This window comes from Abramis brama (assembly GCF_963993115.1).
Source record: "Abramis brama genome assembly, chromosome: 16".
NCBI lineage: Eukaryota > Metazoa > Chordata > Actinopteri > Cypriniformes > Leuciscidae > Abramis > Abramis brama.
This window is the reverse complement of record NC_139978.1, coordinates 24,008,980-24,025,588: the sequence shown is the minus strand read 5'-3', so window position 1 is coordinate 24,025,588 and position 16,609 is coordinate 24,008,980. Positions and strand designations below refer to the sequence as shown.

Genomic DNA, 16,609 nt, shown 5'->3' with positions numbered 1-16,609 from the left:
TTTATTCAACGTCAAATATTTGAATATGTGACAAACACAAAAAAGCACAAGACATACTATTGAGGATCTGTGAGATTGTTTATTAAAGTGTATTATAAATAATATAAAATATATTTCATAATTAGGATACAAACATGAAGGAAAATATCTGCATTTGGTATTATTAAGACTCACAGATGGATTATTATTACAATGCATATTACAGTAGCAGAGCAACACTTCTTGAAACATTTCACTAATTTAAAAAAAACGTGTTAGCAAAGGGACAATATTAATTCACAAATAAAAACAATCTGGAAAAATAATATATTATTCATAATGTGTTAAATTAAATTAAATCATGGGGAAACTAAGACATTACGTAATACTTTAATTATGAAGAAATGTGTACCAGACACAAATATATACTAAATTATGTCATTTCCATGAGGCCATTCATCAGTCATTTGCAAAAGTGAGCAACACTCTCTTGACATCAATAAAATGACCATTATATTATACATTCATCATAAATATCTGGCATGATGCCTTACAAGGAAGTCTTAGACTTGAAAATGAATCACAAATGTCGACATATATGGAATTGAGGCGTATATTTCACTGGCTCAGCTCCAACTTGGTCAAAAAGTCTCGGTGAGAATTAACATAATTTTCACTATCAGGCTACATCAATGAGTCCATTGGCTCAATAAATAAAACTAAAGGTGGTGTACAATGAGTTCACTTATTCTCAGTGTAATTTCCTCCAGGTTTCTTCTGCCTGCTTACACCTGACTCACAATCTCGGAGTCTTCCTCTTCAAACCACTGCAGCGGCGTTCCATCGGAAGCCCTTTGCAGAATCACTTTCTGAGAAACCTGGAAAGAAACACAAGAATGTTCATTATTAAACAGCCAAGAACCGATTTTATTCATGATGCTCAGTTTATGAAATCGGTATTGATAAACGCACATATTGTACACGTCTTTACCTGTTTTTGAGAGGGAATCTGGTGGTAAGGTGGCGGCTCTGGGCGTTTAATTCGAATCGATCCTTGTCGTTCAAGCGAGCGATGTTTGGACACGGTTAAATTGTTTTTCTGATGCCAGGTTTTAAGCTCTCCTGATACCATTTCTCGAGGAACCACCCGGCTGGTATGATTGGGGAATTCTCTTAGCGACGTCGTGCGGACTACCTTTGTGTACGGCGGGGGAGGCTTGAGCATCCGTTTGGGTGAAGTAACCTCCACTTGTTGGGGTTTATTAGTATGCATGGTCCCAGATTGTGAATTCGGTCCGAGTTGCAGCCTCCCCATGTCCACCTGAAGAGGTGTCCTGTTGTTAATCTTGACTTGACTGGGGCCGGGCATGAGGTGAGGTGGGTTGTTGTTGTTGTTTTTGAGTGTGCTGTTGGTGTTGAGCTGGCCTGGTGCTTTATTTGGAGCAGTGCGATGGTAGCCGTATGGAGGCGGACAGGGTTTAGGTGCCTCGGTGGTTGTCTCTCGGCTGGAGGAACTGCTATATGAGGAAATGGAAAGCTCGGAGCTGCTGTCTTCAGAGCTGCACTGATATAAACGCTGAACCGAGTAGGCTAACGCAAATTCGGTCACTCGCCGACGCGGCAACTTGGTCCGGCCCCGTCCCAGGTCTGAGCTGGCCTTGGTCAATTCTGGTTTGCTTCTGGGAAGTCTGTTTGATAGGAGATAATATCAGATCAGTAAGGTAAAACAAATTTGCTATGATGAACTCAGTGAAAATGTCCAAGATGGCAGAAATGTTGATTATGTATGCATATATATATATATATATATATATATATATATATATATATATATATATACATACATACAACTGATAATTATGAGTATTTAATGGTATTCATTATGTCATTATGATGAACAGTATTCAGACAATTCTCAAATTCCAAGTGTGACTGTAATTTATATATTACTTACCTAAAGGACTGAGAGAACTGTCTGCGCAGTGGCAGCTCTGGGGTGGAGGGGGCGCTGTTTGGCTGATTGTTCCGCATTGGTAGACTTTTAAAAACAAACTGGGGTGCTGGAGGAAGTTCTGCCATTCTCATGTCTGTTGGTGAGCCCGTTGGACTGCTGCTGACACAGAGGAAGCAATTCATGAGATCATTATGAAGATTACATACTGATAATAAATGTATCTAAAATAGACACATAGTTCTTTGTTAGAATGTTTTAACCTCAAACCAGCTCACTGTGATGAACAGTGTAACAACAAAAGTTCTTTGATTAGTAAAATCAAAGCTGATTTGTTCAGTAATGGTTGTGTAAAAGATATTTGACGTCATTTTTTTTTATAAAGAAGTTAATACTTATATTCAGCAAGGATGCATTAAATTGATCAAAAGTGACAGTAACAACTATTTTCTATTTCAAATAAATGCTAAAATTAAACTAAAAAGCTTTTTCTGTATTTATGATCAGTGAATAAAAAAATAAATAAATGCAGCCTTGCTGAGCATACGAGACTCCTTCCAAAAACACTTTACCAACCCCAAACTTTTGAATGATAAAGCATACGTTAACCAAATGCTCTATCAAGTCCCTATAAAACTGCTCTGACAACACAAAGTAAACGCTTGCATTATATATACTCCAACTAAAACATCTATCATTTTGGCTCAAAACTAGAATATCCCATAATACCTTGAGCGGCTGGTGCAGGCAGAGTGAGATGGTTTTTGTTTTTGGTAGGGCTGGTCCAAGCTGGATTCCTTCCACGGAGAGTTCTGGATGGGTGAGGCATCATAGTCCAGACTGGAGCTGGAGCTCGATTGCTTTGGGCCATTATTGTTTAAGAGTGTCAATCGCTGGAAGCCGCTGTCTGTGGAAGACCCCAATACGGTCGGAGAAAAGGGAGCAGAGTCAGAATCTGTTGATAAAGAACAGTTTTTCGACATTAGCAAACTCATACAGTATAGTAATTAAATGGTCACATAAAGTGGGGTGTGAAAGTTTGAGTTTAAGTTAACCAGAAAATAAAGGGTCGTTCACTTACCATCATCCAAGGCAACAGCGTCAGACAGCGAGCTGTCATCAGACATACAAAGATCTGAAATGGACCAACAAATAAGGCTATTATTTAAATGATTTGATTTGAATGAACAAATAACAATCACTTTTGTATTGCCGAAGTTTAGTTTATATGAGAAACAATGGCTTCTGATTGGCTGACCTCTCTGTCTGGATGAATAGCAGGTCTGCGGAGAGACACATCCGTGGTTGATGCGGTGTTTCAGTATCGCATCCTGCAGCTCTTTCAGCTTCTTCTCTTCACGTTTACACTGCTGCAGTCGGCTTTTCCTCACCGGTTTGCTGATGTGCTCCTCGAGGGAGAGCTTTCGGGCCGCCTCATAAATCTGCCGCTGCAGGGCGAGATCAGCCTCGAGCGCGTGCAGCTCAGACTCCTGGAGACAAACATTTTAGGGGGTGACCGCATGATTACAAGCTGAAAATGCTCAAATAAACGCACCTCGTAAAAATATTTTCCATATAAGTGGAACGGATTCAGTTTAATAATAAAACCACTTAAAACTAGCCAGGTAGGTTCAAATAACAGCCAGTTGCAGCATAGCTATTAAAATAATCTCTGTGTAGGAACTGCGGCCTGTACCTCGCCATCTTGTGAAATAAAACCCTCATCCAGTTTAAAAGCGGCTCCGATGCGTCGCCGAACTTTCGGAGGCTTCTCGTCAGGCAGGAGAGGGTAATCGGAGGGCAGCTTTCCAGTCAGCTCCTGTTAAAGCAAAGCATTTTAACCATGGGAGGACTCAACGAAAAGCAATGACAAAGAAACTAACTTTATGTTTGTTAATCAATACAAAACAAAAAAAATCTTTGAGCAAGCAGATGCTCGTCTTTATATTGTCGAGGTGTCCACAAAGGGTGATGATTAGGCCCTTAAATCTTCTCCCTGCTTGGCCAGTAGTGAATGACAGACATGTGGGCTAACATGCAAAGAAGCATCTGTTTCTTGGCCATTGGCTTCAGTGCTTCTATTCAGAACAAGAGAAAGCCCGGCTTAATCAGAGCAATCTGATTTACGCTTACGGGCCAGCTGACTTTCCTACTGAAACTTTCCTATGATATAATAATATTTTTTTGTCTTAAAAAGTGGTGAAGACTGTGGTGCTTCATCTGCTTTAAATATCAAAACCTAAAATTACTGTAACTCCATATTCAACATTCAAGTGATTTTATGAGCAGCAGTGAGCAGAGCAGCTCTTCGATCACACAATAAAAGAGTCAGTGTGCGGCGCTGCTCACATACTTATACCGTATATTGTATATAAATCCTGATAAGTGTCATAAGATCAGACCCGTCAGCTCGGTGCGTTTTACATGTATTAATAAAATTACGACGAATGATGGATTGGATGGTTTTTGTGTTGTAAACCTTCCTGTGGTGGGGACAAAATGTACTTTGGACAAAAAGTGTTTTTTTACGTTTAATTAAATTTGCATGTAATTCACAGTTTTATTTAGCAAATTAATACTTTTATTTAGCAAGGATGTTTACAAAAAGAACAGCATTTATTGGAAATTGAAATATTTTGTAACATTATGAACATTCAATTTAATGCTGAAAACAGTTGTGCTGCTTAAGAAATGTTTCTTGTGAATGTATCAGCATATTATAATGACTTCTAAAGGATCATGTGACACTGAAGACTGGAGTAATGATGCTGAAAATTCAGCTTTGTCATCACAGGAATAAATTACATAATTATTTTATATTGTAATAATATTTCACAATATTACGGAGCTCTTTTATGATTATTTATTTATTTATTGGCACACTCTGGTTAACTTTTCTTTTCATGGCTTAAAACTCTTTATTGAAGAAATTTCGGTAACACTTTAGTTTAGGGTCAAGTTCTCACTATTAACTAGTTGCTTATTAGCATGCATATTACTAGGATATTTACTGTTTATTAGTACTTATAAAGCACATATTATGCCTTTTCTGCAAGACCATATTCTACATCCTTAATCCTACCCAATACCTAAACTCAACAACTACCTTACTAACTATTAATAAGCAGTAATTAGTTTATTGGGGCAAAAGACATAGTTAATGGTTAGTTAATAGTGAGAATAGAGGGGAACCTAATCTAAATAGACCACAGACTTACTTGTGATGGTTTGTGTAACCTTGAATTAGACTACTAAAAATAATTCCCAAATAAAGCCCCCATGTGGAGTATATTTACATTTAAAATATATGCCCTGTGCTTATACTAAAAAATATGGTTCATGATGGTAAGATGGCAGCACTGATGGCTTGTTTTCAGTGTCACTCACAGCCTCTCTAATGCAGAGTTTCTTGAGCTCGAGGACACACAACTCCAGTCTGTCCTCAAGGGCCTGTTGCTTCAGCCTCATGGCACGCGTGTGAGTGCTCAGGTCCTTCACCGGAGACGTGGGGCTGTCCGGACCTTGACAACACAAGAGATTTCATTACACAAGAGCACACACACACATATAGGGCACATTTCTTTGAGACATGGCCTAGCAGTTGGCCTGCCTTGATACACTAAAAGCTCATGTGGGAAACAAACACATCATCTGACTTTCCTCCACCATTTCCTGTGTTCTTTAGATTATCTATTGTTAAAATGAGCTGTAGGGATCATGTGGGAAACAAGAGTTTGAGTCGCATTATCTGACTTGCAAATACAAATCAAATAAACTGGAAAGCCTCACCAATATTCTGAAATAGTGCTGGATAAGGCGGATATAACCTTAATTGTCATACTAATAAAAACGTATTTTTGTGACTACACCACCTAATTTAGCTATATGCTTTCTGCTCCCTTCTAAATATTATTTATCATTAACATAGAATTGAAAGCACTCACCAGAGTTTAAAATAATCCCGCTATCAGAGTCACTGATCTCCTCCTTACAATCCATGTTTGTTTTTGTAATTCTGCAGTTTTTGTTGAAAAAAATAATAATATCCCAGTTCAGTCTGCAGATGTGACCTGTTGATGGGAAAGAGAAAAGATTCAAATCTGTTGTTTGATTTCAAGCGTTCTCCATTTACTCTACTGCTCTCCAGTCTAGCAACCACTAGGTAAATTTGCCTTCCAAATAGTGGCTTGTGGCCGAGCCATTTAGTAAAAACAAACCTCCTGAGGAGAACCCTGCACAGGCACCTCAGCGTCTCCTTAACATCTGACAAAGCAACTGGTCATTCGCCTTATCCAGCCCTATTTCAGTCTGCACACACACGCACACCCCACTCCCCAAATCTTTGAATGTCTCAAAACACAATAGCCGCCTGCCCGGAGTTGAACACACACATGTGGGGGTCTTATTCTTCCCATACAGCACCATAGCAACCTGGATCACTATGACCAAGCAGGCGTGTGTGAATTGTGATGGAGTGTGTTTGGGGGGAAACTAGAAGTCAACAGATGGCAAAAGGGACTCTCCCCCTTCCAAAGGCTGCACCTGTTCTCTCCAAGAACCCCCTCTTTTTTCTTTCAGCGCACACTCGCCACAGCTTTGAAGTGGAACAATGCGTCCGTGCTGATTCAGCTTCAGGCGGGAGATGCTGATAACTCAGATAACCATGTCAGGGTTTCTCTTATTACCATGAAGAAAACTTACAGGCAAAGTTTTTCTAAAGGGTTGTTAGGAATAACATTTAGGGTTCTCAGACTGTGACGTCTCAGATTTCACAGCCTCAGTAGGGAGAGAGTAAGATGAGGAGATGCTGCTGTGATATTTACATAAACTCTTGCTGCTGTTATTGTATAGGAACATGGTAATGCACTGGGAAGAGTTTGAATGACAGATCAGATCCTCTTACAAATGTAAAACAAGTAATCAAAGATTCAGGAAACTTGTGTCTATTTTAATTGATCTTTATAAAGGGGAGGTTCACCCCAAAATGAGAGTGTTTTTTGGGGGGACAAAACATACATTTTTCTAATTTTTCACAGTAGAAGGAAATTCATACATGAGGGTGAGTAAATTATGACCGAATTTATCTTCTTGAGAATCAGGAGGATCACAAAGGATCCTTTCATCTCCAGTGACAAGATTTGAGGAAGATATTAGCGGATCTTATGACAGTATCTCAAACACTGCTTTTTTGGAGTCCTATTATAAGTTAAAGTAACCGTAATCAGTAAGATGTGTGTAGAATGATCCTAAATGTAGAAGTTGTTTTTGAAATGTTCCTACAAACAATTTATAATATGCATATAATATAAAATGTTTCTAAATGCTTTTAATTAATGACTTAATCTCAGTGACATAATTCTCACAAAGCAGTTTAAATGTTGCCCATTTGCGCATTAAACAACAAATGCATACTGTGATTTCCTATTTATCTTTACAATTCCATAATCAATGTTGGATTATTTTAATTAATGGAATATGAGTGCAAAACGTTTGGACGGATGCTTTTTAGTTGGTGTCCTCAAGAACATTTTCAGTTTTTGTCTTTTAAACCTGTATTTGTTCCTCACTTTTGATGTAGGATGAAATCCGATTGTAGGCTATGTGTGTTTTATAAATGAGGCACGGTTCCTTGTATTTAATGAGTGCTGGTGTCATCCACAAAAAAAAATCTAGGACAGACATTGTATTTATATAAATGCTATTTTGGGGGAAATCTAGTTGCCCACCCACATCACAAGGGACAACATCCTTGCTAATGAGTCAGTGTGGATCTTTATCATCCCTCTTCCTGAGCTCTGAGGAAGAAAATTTGACAGGATGTGATAGTGGCACTACCGAAGGCTCTATCCTCATTCAATTCTGTAACTCATGTGGATGGATGCAACTCATCACAATAGAAACTAGCCTGCTCCATCAGACACCCCGACGACTAAAATACCAGCAAAGCTCTGTGTCAACAAGCCCGAGCAGCCAGTTGGCTGAGGACAGTCTCTGCTGATACAACAAGACTTAGTCGGGAAGAGAGGGCAAAAGAAACGCTGATGAAACTGCAGTGGGGATTAGGTCACTGTGACAAACTGTGCTTTATGAAAAGCAACTCCTAATTTTGCCATCATTTACTCACCCTCATGTCATGAAAAAATACTTTCTTCCATGGATCACAAAAAAGAGATATTGAAAACTGTACTGGTTGCTCTTTTCAATACAATTTCAATGAAATCATGCAGGTATAACGTCTTAAATTTTGGTCTTTTACTCAAACAAAGCTATTGTATGAGTTCAGAAGACTTTCAATATAGCGCATGGAAGTTTGACACATTTATGGTGCTTTTGAGTTATTGTTTACAATGAGTGGAGACTGAAGCTTTCCAGCTTCAACAAAGATTTAGGGTTAGGGTAGATGGTTCACTTGAATTACTGTGAATGGGAGAAACTGCAATGGCGGAATAAGTCCCATCTTCAAAATAAAAAGAGCCATAGAAGCTCCCATAGAAACTGTCATTGGGTCTCAAGGTGGAATTACTGTAGTTATGAGATTCCGACTAGTAAAAAGCATTGACATCCTCATAGAACTCAATTACAACTTGTAAACTCAAAATTTTCTGAGAGCTCCAACTCAAAATGGCAGTGGCTTCAGCAGTAAAATGTAATTATCTCGTAATAATTCTGTTTAATAATTGCATTAACTATTGTTAAGGTCGTAATAATGCAAGTTCAATACAATACAGTTCAGTGTAAAATTTGAATTGCTGTCTGAAGGTGTTGCAAATATGCCCTCTGAGTGAACTGACTTCCCTTGAAAAGGATTTTGTAACTGCGTAAAAAAAAAAAGAAGCAATCAGCACAATCTTCAGAACTTCTCCTTTTGTGTTCCACAGAAGAAAGGAACTCAGACAGGTTTGGGAAGAGTAAATGATGACAGATTTGAATTTTTGGATGACCTATTCCTTCAAACCCACAGACTGCACTCATAAGGAGCTCCACCCTGAAAGCACATTAGGCCGGTCTTGATTACGAAGCACATTAAGCCCAGAAGAGCAGACAGGACGTAGACTTCTCGACAGCGATCTCGGCAGCAGAAGGATAACACAACAGATCCACCCATCCTCTCACGCAGTCAAGCGTAAAGATGAGACATAAAGCCATTTTCAGTAGTCTGCAATTCTCATGTCCTGTCTATTCCATCTCCACCAGATTCCCAACACCCTTTCCCATGAGCCTGTGGGGCTGTGATCTATTGGAATGCCTACCCAGCCAATTTTATTACCACTGCGGCCAGGTCTGGAATTCCCAGAGAGGGCCAGAGCTTGGAAAGTCTGACAGGAGACTTGAACACGACCCAGAATGTATGCGGAGCCTGTTATTATAGAGATGCTGAATCGTGTGGACGCAGATGTTATAGGAGCGACAGAATTTAGTGATTTTTTTCACAGTTGGTGCAAAGCCAAAAAACCAGTTGAATGTTAATTTGCCATGCAAAACATGGCGGAGAGTGTGAGTGAGTGAGTGAAGAGACCTGAAAACAGTCTTTGTGATTCCACTTCTCTCCTTTCATCATGCCATTTAATGCATATTAAATGATTAATCAAAAAGCATGACAAAAAGCCTCTCACAGACGAGAACACCTTTAGCTAATAAATTAAAGAAAGAAAAGTTTAAACAGTGTAAAAACAGACTCATTTTCCTTTGTGAATAAAAAAATTGTAATAAAAATAAAATAATTCACTTTGCAATCTTTATTCCAGTACAAAGTGGACCTTGGACCTCTAAAACATGTATACATATAGCAATGGCTGTGCCTGTGACTGTAGGTAAAATGTTCCTTCTAATTAACTTTAACAGACCACAGAATGGATGAACCAATATTAGTTTATCTAGAGATCAATGTTAAACGGCACTAAGAAGAAACAAAATAGGTTTTACAAATACAGCATTCAAAAGAAAGCATGGCTTTAGTCAGAATGCGTGGAGCTTGAAGACAAATGATACATCACTTGTTTACATTGTAATAAGCATTCCATCTAATCATTCATAACGCAATCATGTCATCAACAATCACAACCAACTCGAGGCCCATAAATATCACGCAGAATAGATTGAACTGACATTCTGTTATAATTGGCATGCATCTATTGTGATGGCAAGGGTTGGATGGCCTTACTAAGCAGAAACAAATCTGCACTAGTCCATACAATTAAATCATCAGCCTTTATGTTTATTGAAAATGTACTTTCAGGTGACAGAAAAAGAAAAAAAAGGAAAACGAGTGCAATAAAAGCTTATCAAAATTATTTGCGCATGCCTTTAAATGAACGATTTCCCGGAGAGCAAAGAGCTTTAACAAATTATAAATTTCAATAGCCTACACATTATGTGCACAAATAATATTATACAAATACAAATATTTAGCATCTTAATCATACCTTCCTTTGCTGTATCCAGCCCAAAACACACCCTCCCATTCACTCCATTCCCGCAGATGCGCGTGTGCCGGTGGACTCCACAGTGCGGCTGGATGTAGACTCTAACTCAAGCTAGCCAAAAGCCACTGGACTGTACCAAACCGCATCTTTGCAGGGGGGGTATGCCATGTAGCTGAAATATTCTCCAGTTCGTATTTATAAAGTAACATACGTGTTCAAATGAAAAGACCCCTGCCTAAAATTCTATCGAGGAACATTTTCAAATTGTGCTTGTAAACAAGTTTAGAGGTAAAAACAGGGCGATACCATTGCAAATAGGCTACTCCGCCAATGTTTGTCTAGAATGCTTCGTAAGCGCGCGCGTGTGTGATCTTTTTAAAGGCAGCACACGCTTCTTCTGCTATAGGCGTGTCGCCAGCGGGAGAAAAACGAGACAATAGAGTTAAACAAGAGGACAGCTGGTGAATAGTCCTCTGGACTATATGAATAGTGTCTGAAATGGCACGCTGCCACAACTTTATTGTTTTCCTGCGTGGCAGCATGCCTGATACTGCTCAAAGTAATTTGCTGAAAGAGTATTTGTCGTAAATGTCATCAGCCTTTAAAGATATACATTTTGAGGACACAACATGGATTGAGTTTCTTCATTTCTTTGTCGCGCTTTGCTTGCCATTTGCCTCCTGTTGTTGCTTTCCTGATAAATGTAGGTTATGGCAGATGGTCAGGCTTTCTTTCCTCGAGCCTCTCGGTGAATTTAAAGATCAGCTAATTAAACGGGGACATTTCCATTTGAAAGGAAGAGTCCGTGGAGATTTCTCTCCCGGCTGGCAATGTGCAGAAGTGCTACCTGTAAATGCAAAGGCAGCAAGACACAAAATCGATTTGGGAATTCTAGGGGAAACAAAAAATAAGTTCAGTCAATAATTATAATAATTTTTAAAAAGTCAGATAAAAGTCCATGCTATGATGTTCTGGATTTGAGATATGGTTGGAGATGTTAGAATGTAACTGTTCCCTTTTCAATATAAACGTTTTTTTTTAAAGTCAGTGGTACTTTTTTCCAGTTTGGTCACTTGTCAAACCTTGTATGCCCAATATGATATTAAAGTCCTAGTATTATAACTCACAAGTAGGCCTATTCAGATATATGTTTTTTTTTTTTTTTAAGAAAAGAAAAAAAAAATGGAAAGGGGGGGGGGGACACCAGGTTATATTCTACAAGACATCAATAGCTTTAATTCAACTCAAATTTACAGTAAATTGAACTAAACTCTTAAATACAGTGCTTCATTACTAAATTACATTATAGCTGTACACCATTTAATTTCATAACATCAAAATAATCTCTTATATGAAAACATTAGTAAAAATTACATAGCGCATTTTCTCCACATATCCTTCAGTTTTGTTCAGTCAACTGTATGCGGCGCAGATTCCCCTTCACTCGTACAAATTCTGGAACATTTTTCTCATCCTCTATGCGTTTTTGTTCCTCCATTTCATACTGTAGAGACATTTAAAAAAGCAGTGAACTTTACAAAATGCTCAAATATTATATGAAACTTCTGTAATGGGAGTAAAACAGTCCATTCAAAACACATTGCCACATGATTTAGTTCATCAAAGACAATCAAATAATGTCATGCATCTGGTAAAACTATTGACCTCCATTCCAGTGATAAAAAAAAAAAAAGGTCAGTACCTCCTGCAGTTTCTGCTGTCTCTTACGGAGCTCCTGTTCCAGGTCAGAAGGGCGTCGGAGGGCAAGTTCCTCCTCTCTGTGCAGGTCAAGTCTCCTCTGCTGTAACACGCGCTGCAGTTCTGGTTTCTCCTCCAACAACAGCCCTCTGAGAACAAAAAAAAGTTCAAAAGCCTTTAGGTCACTTTAGTTTAGCAAACCTTGTTCAGAGGAGTATATTTGAGGAAAAACACAGTTTACTGTAAGCTTTATGGGATTTAGATCTTGATTATATCTTTCAACTTTGTTTACTGTTCTTGGCAAATAAAGTACTCCAACCTAATCAAATACTTCACAAAGTAAACCTCATGTTGACGTTTCTCTTCTTCACCTCTTATGGCCGAGCAGAAGCTCTTTATGGAGATTCTGGCGACTGGGACACTCGCCGGGTGAGCCATTCAGTTTCCTGAGGTGAATGGACTCATCTCCGCTGTCTGTGCTCTGCTGGGACACAGGAGGATGACACGCATAGATCTCTAAAAGACAGAGAGGGAAAACATTCAGACTCGCCTAAATGAAAGTTAAAAATGATTTTTAATACTTTAGTTTATATGAGAAGCAAACTGTAAGATGTATTAACCTATGCCTACACGTTTGACACTGTTTATATGATGCAATGTAAATTTGAATCACAGCATAGTCAGTGCTTGTACCTTTTTTGTGATGTCTGAATCCTGACCGCTGGAGAGAAAAAGTTAAAAATGTGAATGCACTAATAAATAGTACACATGCAAAAAATACAGCCAAATGAATGGGTCGTTTCCTAATACATTTAGAATGCAATTTAAAATGGAGAAACTGAATGCCAACATGTCCATCCATCCACCTGCTGAGGAAAGCACAGAATCAAATCCACTCAATGGACTGAGATGACACATGCTCTGCCTCCGAATGTGCGTTGGCTTGAGATAGAGAGATATAGATATAGATATATAGATATATATAAAAAAAATCCAGGTTGTATGTTACCTTTTAATGCTTATTAAGGAAACCCAGGTTGAACATCTTTTCTCGAATATGAATATATACACACACATGCATATGAAAACATGCAGATGGAAGTTTTATCAGTCATTGTTTAAATCAATAATATATTTAGCAAATGAATGATGAATTTTCAAGCTACGGCATATACTAAACTACAGGAACATTTTAGAAACCTATTGAACTCCACCACTGAATGAGACATTAAGCTGGGCATCCAATTTATTGGCATCAGCCCACAGCAGGGTGTTTAGAATAAATAACCAGGATAAACCAGCTTACTCTGGTCCTACAGTGCCACACTCAGTGGCCATCTGTGTGTGTCAGCTACACACAAACACACCCATGTCCCACCTCCACACCCCCAAACCAACATGAAAGACTACTGTCTGGAATACACAACTCATGCAAATCATGATCAACATATTATGTAATAGTTTGTGATAGGCTCATATAAAAACTAGTTTACTGGGATTGATGCCATTAAATTGGAGCAAGATTTACTTTTCATGTGAAAACTAACTGCGTTACGAATACAGCACAATTAACTTCAGAAGCCTTTTTGACTCATGATTGGTACAACAGGCAGAGAGCAAAGTCAAAGCGACTTAATAAAACTGCTGAAACCAAGTGTATATCAGTTTCCCTTTAAGATTACCATTGATTCATGGAACAATTACCTGAATTAAAAAGTATTTCAAGTGTTGTTCCACTTGAAATGAACTATGGAAAAGTAATTGGACACCAAATACATTTAATTCCCACTCCTGCAACATAATACAGATGCAAAAATACAGATACACTAAATTGCTATCTTTGTAGGAAAGACTGAGGGTTCACCAACTAAACTTAAATTATGGCACTACATTTCTAGGTAACGCTCACCTCAACACACACAGCTGATTGTTTTTTGGTTGTATTCAAGAAGTCCAGCATTGTGCGGCTGGTGTCGAGACTGTGGCTTTCGCTCACTGTGTTGCTCTGTTTATGTTCAGTGATGCTTGTTGCAGACATTGCGTTCAAGCTCATTACGCCATTCCAGATTAACCTTTACCTAGGCCTATACGAGGCACGCAGGATGCCAGATTAACTAATTACCGTAGACAGACATCAATGCTGTTTTTAACTCTCTTCGTTCCTTGGAAACATCGACTCTTGATCTCTTTATTTCTTCATTAAGACTAAATTAAATTAACAGGTGTTTGTTTTTAAACCAACAATAACCAACAGGTTAATCTCGTCTAAATTGTGTAGTTTTAGTCTCAGTTTATTCCTGCACGTTTAATTTACAAATACACTTAATTAATAAATAATAATTAAAAAATATATATTTTTTATATAACGCTGGAGGCTCCTCATATTTATAAAACGTTACCGACCACAAGAGGGCACTGTGAGTTTTGGCGTTGTTGAAAAATTTCCCATGATTCCAAAGTGCTACTTATATTGACGTCAACCAGGATGTGAGGTCATTGAGTGAATGTGTTTGCATGTGTGTGGAGTGAGCGTGAGAGAGTGGTTGTTTGTGTGCATGAATGTTTGTGTTTTGGGAAAGTGTGTGAGAATGAGACCTTTTTTTTTTTTACAAAAAAAAATCTACACCATGATCTTATTTGATCTTATCCGAGTTGTTGCCCTGCTCGGATACAGAGATGATAGTAACCGACTCGGGAGCTTCTGTAGCGATGATCGTGAGGCTTTTTCACTGAGGGCATCCACAGTTGAAACTGTGGTAAGAAATGATGATTCGATCAGATATACTAGAGCAAGCAGGGTGCTGGATTTGGTTCCAATACGCCCTGTTTGTTCACTGAGTATAATGGCGATTCTGATCTCACAATAACAGTCAGTGAGCCTCACGGAGCTGCACGCCGAACGTATTGTATCCATTTGAAGAAGAGACCACACCAGCATGTCTTGGTTTCTTTTATTTTTCGAGCCTTAGTAACGTTACATGTATGTGGCGGTTCAAATACAGGTGGTCATCTTTACTTGTTTAGGTTGTATTTGTATTGCGCTACGTAGAATAAAAGCCGCCATCATGCTTCCGTGAGTAACCTCGGTTTGTAGAAGCGGTGTGATGAGATTCTAGAGAAAAAAATCCTAAATATATGATGTTTTTTACACATTATAATCAATTTCTTATGGGTTCAATATTAATTCTCACCTATGGACCCTTTAATACTGTATATAGAAGCCTTCTGGATGTCGACCCACACTTTTATTCCTTTGTTGTCGGTCTCACAAACAGAGTCTTCTGATTCTCTGTTTTTCAGTGTCCTGTGTAAGAAAAGCATTACAATGGCTGAGAGATTCAGACTTGCTAAGCCTTCAAATGAAATAAATTATTAAATTTGTTTTGTTTTAAAGTGGCAATAAAACATTTCTTTGTAAAAAAAAAAAGTGTACATGCAGGAAACACACGTGTGTGTATATATATATATATAATGTGTGTGTGTATGTGTATGTATGTGTAGAGGGAGAGAGAAGCCTTACGCATTATCCAATGCAAGAGTTTCCTTCTGCGTCATTGTTTGACTTTTGTTTTGAAATAATCCTAGATGATGGTCGTAGGTCGATTTTAGATGAATGTCCAGACTGTCGTTTGGTACCTTGTAGCAAAAGTTTTTGCATTTCAAAAACACAGTTGCTTTGAACCAGAACATATTTGCGCTCATTTACTTTAGTTACAGTACGTCAATTTAAATAATAATTCGTCAATTCAAATCCCCCTTCGAGGTTAAATAAACTTACTGTAGCATCATAATGAAAGACATTTCGATGAGAACTGGCCTGTGTTGTCGTGTTGTGGAGTCTCCTCCAGGGTTCATCATTTTGTGCGAGATGGGTTGGCTTGTCATATGGCAATTTCTAATTAACGAGATAATAAGTGAGAAATGTAGGCTAAATTAAAAGTGTTACTGTTATAAGTTAGGCCTAACGTTTCAAACGCAGGTAACGTTAACCGAACTAACGTTAACTTATCTTTAACGTTAAACTGATACGGGGCCAGTTTTAAAGTTTGAAGTTAATATTTGTAATTACCTGAATTGCCTTATTCCCTGTGTATGTATAGTCGTTTTCATATCGCGGGAATGGAAACGGATCTCGTTCTTGTGGCATATTCCCACAGTATCCAGATGAGTTTTATGGAATGTAACAGCTCGATGGGTTTTAGGTTTTTTTTTTCTGGGAACTTTGTTGTCCCTCCCACGGTTGCCTAGAAACCAACTGAGCTTTGTTTCTGTTGCACCACCACACACAGCGCGAGGCGTAAATAAATCATATGCTTACATTGCAGACGAGCACATTTGGGTGTAAAGTTTTATATTAACAGTTGATTAACTGATTATTGACCCCATTGTTGTTGTTTTTTCACAACAGCAAAAAAAATAAAAAATAAAAATAATAAATCCCCAAAATTTTCTACTACGTAGGGTGAAATCAGGTTGATTTGGACACTTTTCCAAGTCACCTCAATGGCAAAAAGTGTCCCGATGTGTTTCCCAGTTGAAGATCAAAAGAGTCATTTTA

At 38.3% G+C, this 16,609-nt stretch overlaps 3 protein-coding genes across 4 annotated transcripts; all 3 read right to left on the bottom strand.

Moving 5' to 3' along the window:
* Positions 1 to 60: 60 nt before the first annotated feature.
* inavaa (innate immunity activator a) lies at positions 61 to 10,437 on the bottom strand. Its single transcript, XM_084138385.1, has 10 exons — positions 10,354 to 10,437; positions 5,875 to 6,000; positions 5,318 to 5,451; positions 3,627 to 3,749; positions 3,189 to 3,420; positions 3,012 to 3,065; positions 2,660 to 2,885; positions 1,934 to 2,089; positions 971 to 1,667; positions 61 to 857 (listed from the first exon to the last, which is right to left on the bottom strand). The coding sequence occupies exons 2-10, from the start codon at positions 5,927 to 5,929 to the stop codon at positions 765 to 767; spliced, it is 1,770 nt and encodes a 589-aa protein (XP_083994511.1). The 5' UTR covers positions 5,930 to 6,000; positions 10,354 to 10,437; the 3' UTR covers positions 61 to 764.
* Positions 10,125 to 14,114, bottom strand: LOC311098271 (protein FAM107B). Of its 2 annotated transcripts, XM_084138387.1 has the most exons (6): positions 13,961 to 14,114; positions 12,745 to 12,772; positions 12,423 to 12,567; positions 12,056 to 12,200; positions 11,728 to 11,857; positions 10,125 to 11,200 (listed from the first exon to the last, which is right to left on the bottom strand). In XM_084138387.1, the coding sequence occupies exons 1-5, from the start codon at positions 14,102 to 14,104 to the stop codon at positions 11,753 to 11,755; spliced, it is 567 nt and encodes a 188-aa protein (XP_083994513.1). In that variant the 5' UTR covers positions 14,105 to 14,114; the 3' UTR covers positions 10,125 to 11,200; positions 11,728 to 11,752. The 2 variants fall into 2 exon arrangements, with proteins under 2 accessions (XP_083994513.1, XP_083994512.1); XM_084138386.1 differs by lacking the exon at positions 10,125 to 11,200 and having other exon boundaries at positions 11,652 to 11,857.
* A 410-nt stretch (positions 14,115 to 14,524) lies between these two features.
* cfap276 (cilia and flagella associated protein 276) lies at positions 14,525 to 16,260 on the bottom strand. The gene is made up of 5 exons (XM_084087863.1): positions 16,121 to 16,260; positions 15,830 to 15,946; positions 15,572 to 15,687; positions 15,243 to 15,355; positions 14,525 to 15,163 (listed from the first exon to the last, which is right to left on the bottom strand). The coding sequence occupies exons 1-5, from the start codon at positions 16,196 to 16,198 to the stop codon at positions 15,093 to 15,095; spliced, it is 495 nt and encodes a 164-aa protein (XP_083943989.1). The 5' UTR covers positions 16,199 to 16,260; the 3' UTR covers positions 14,525 to 15,092.
* Positions 16,261 to 16,609: the final 349 nt, after the last annotated feature.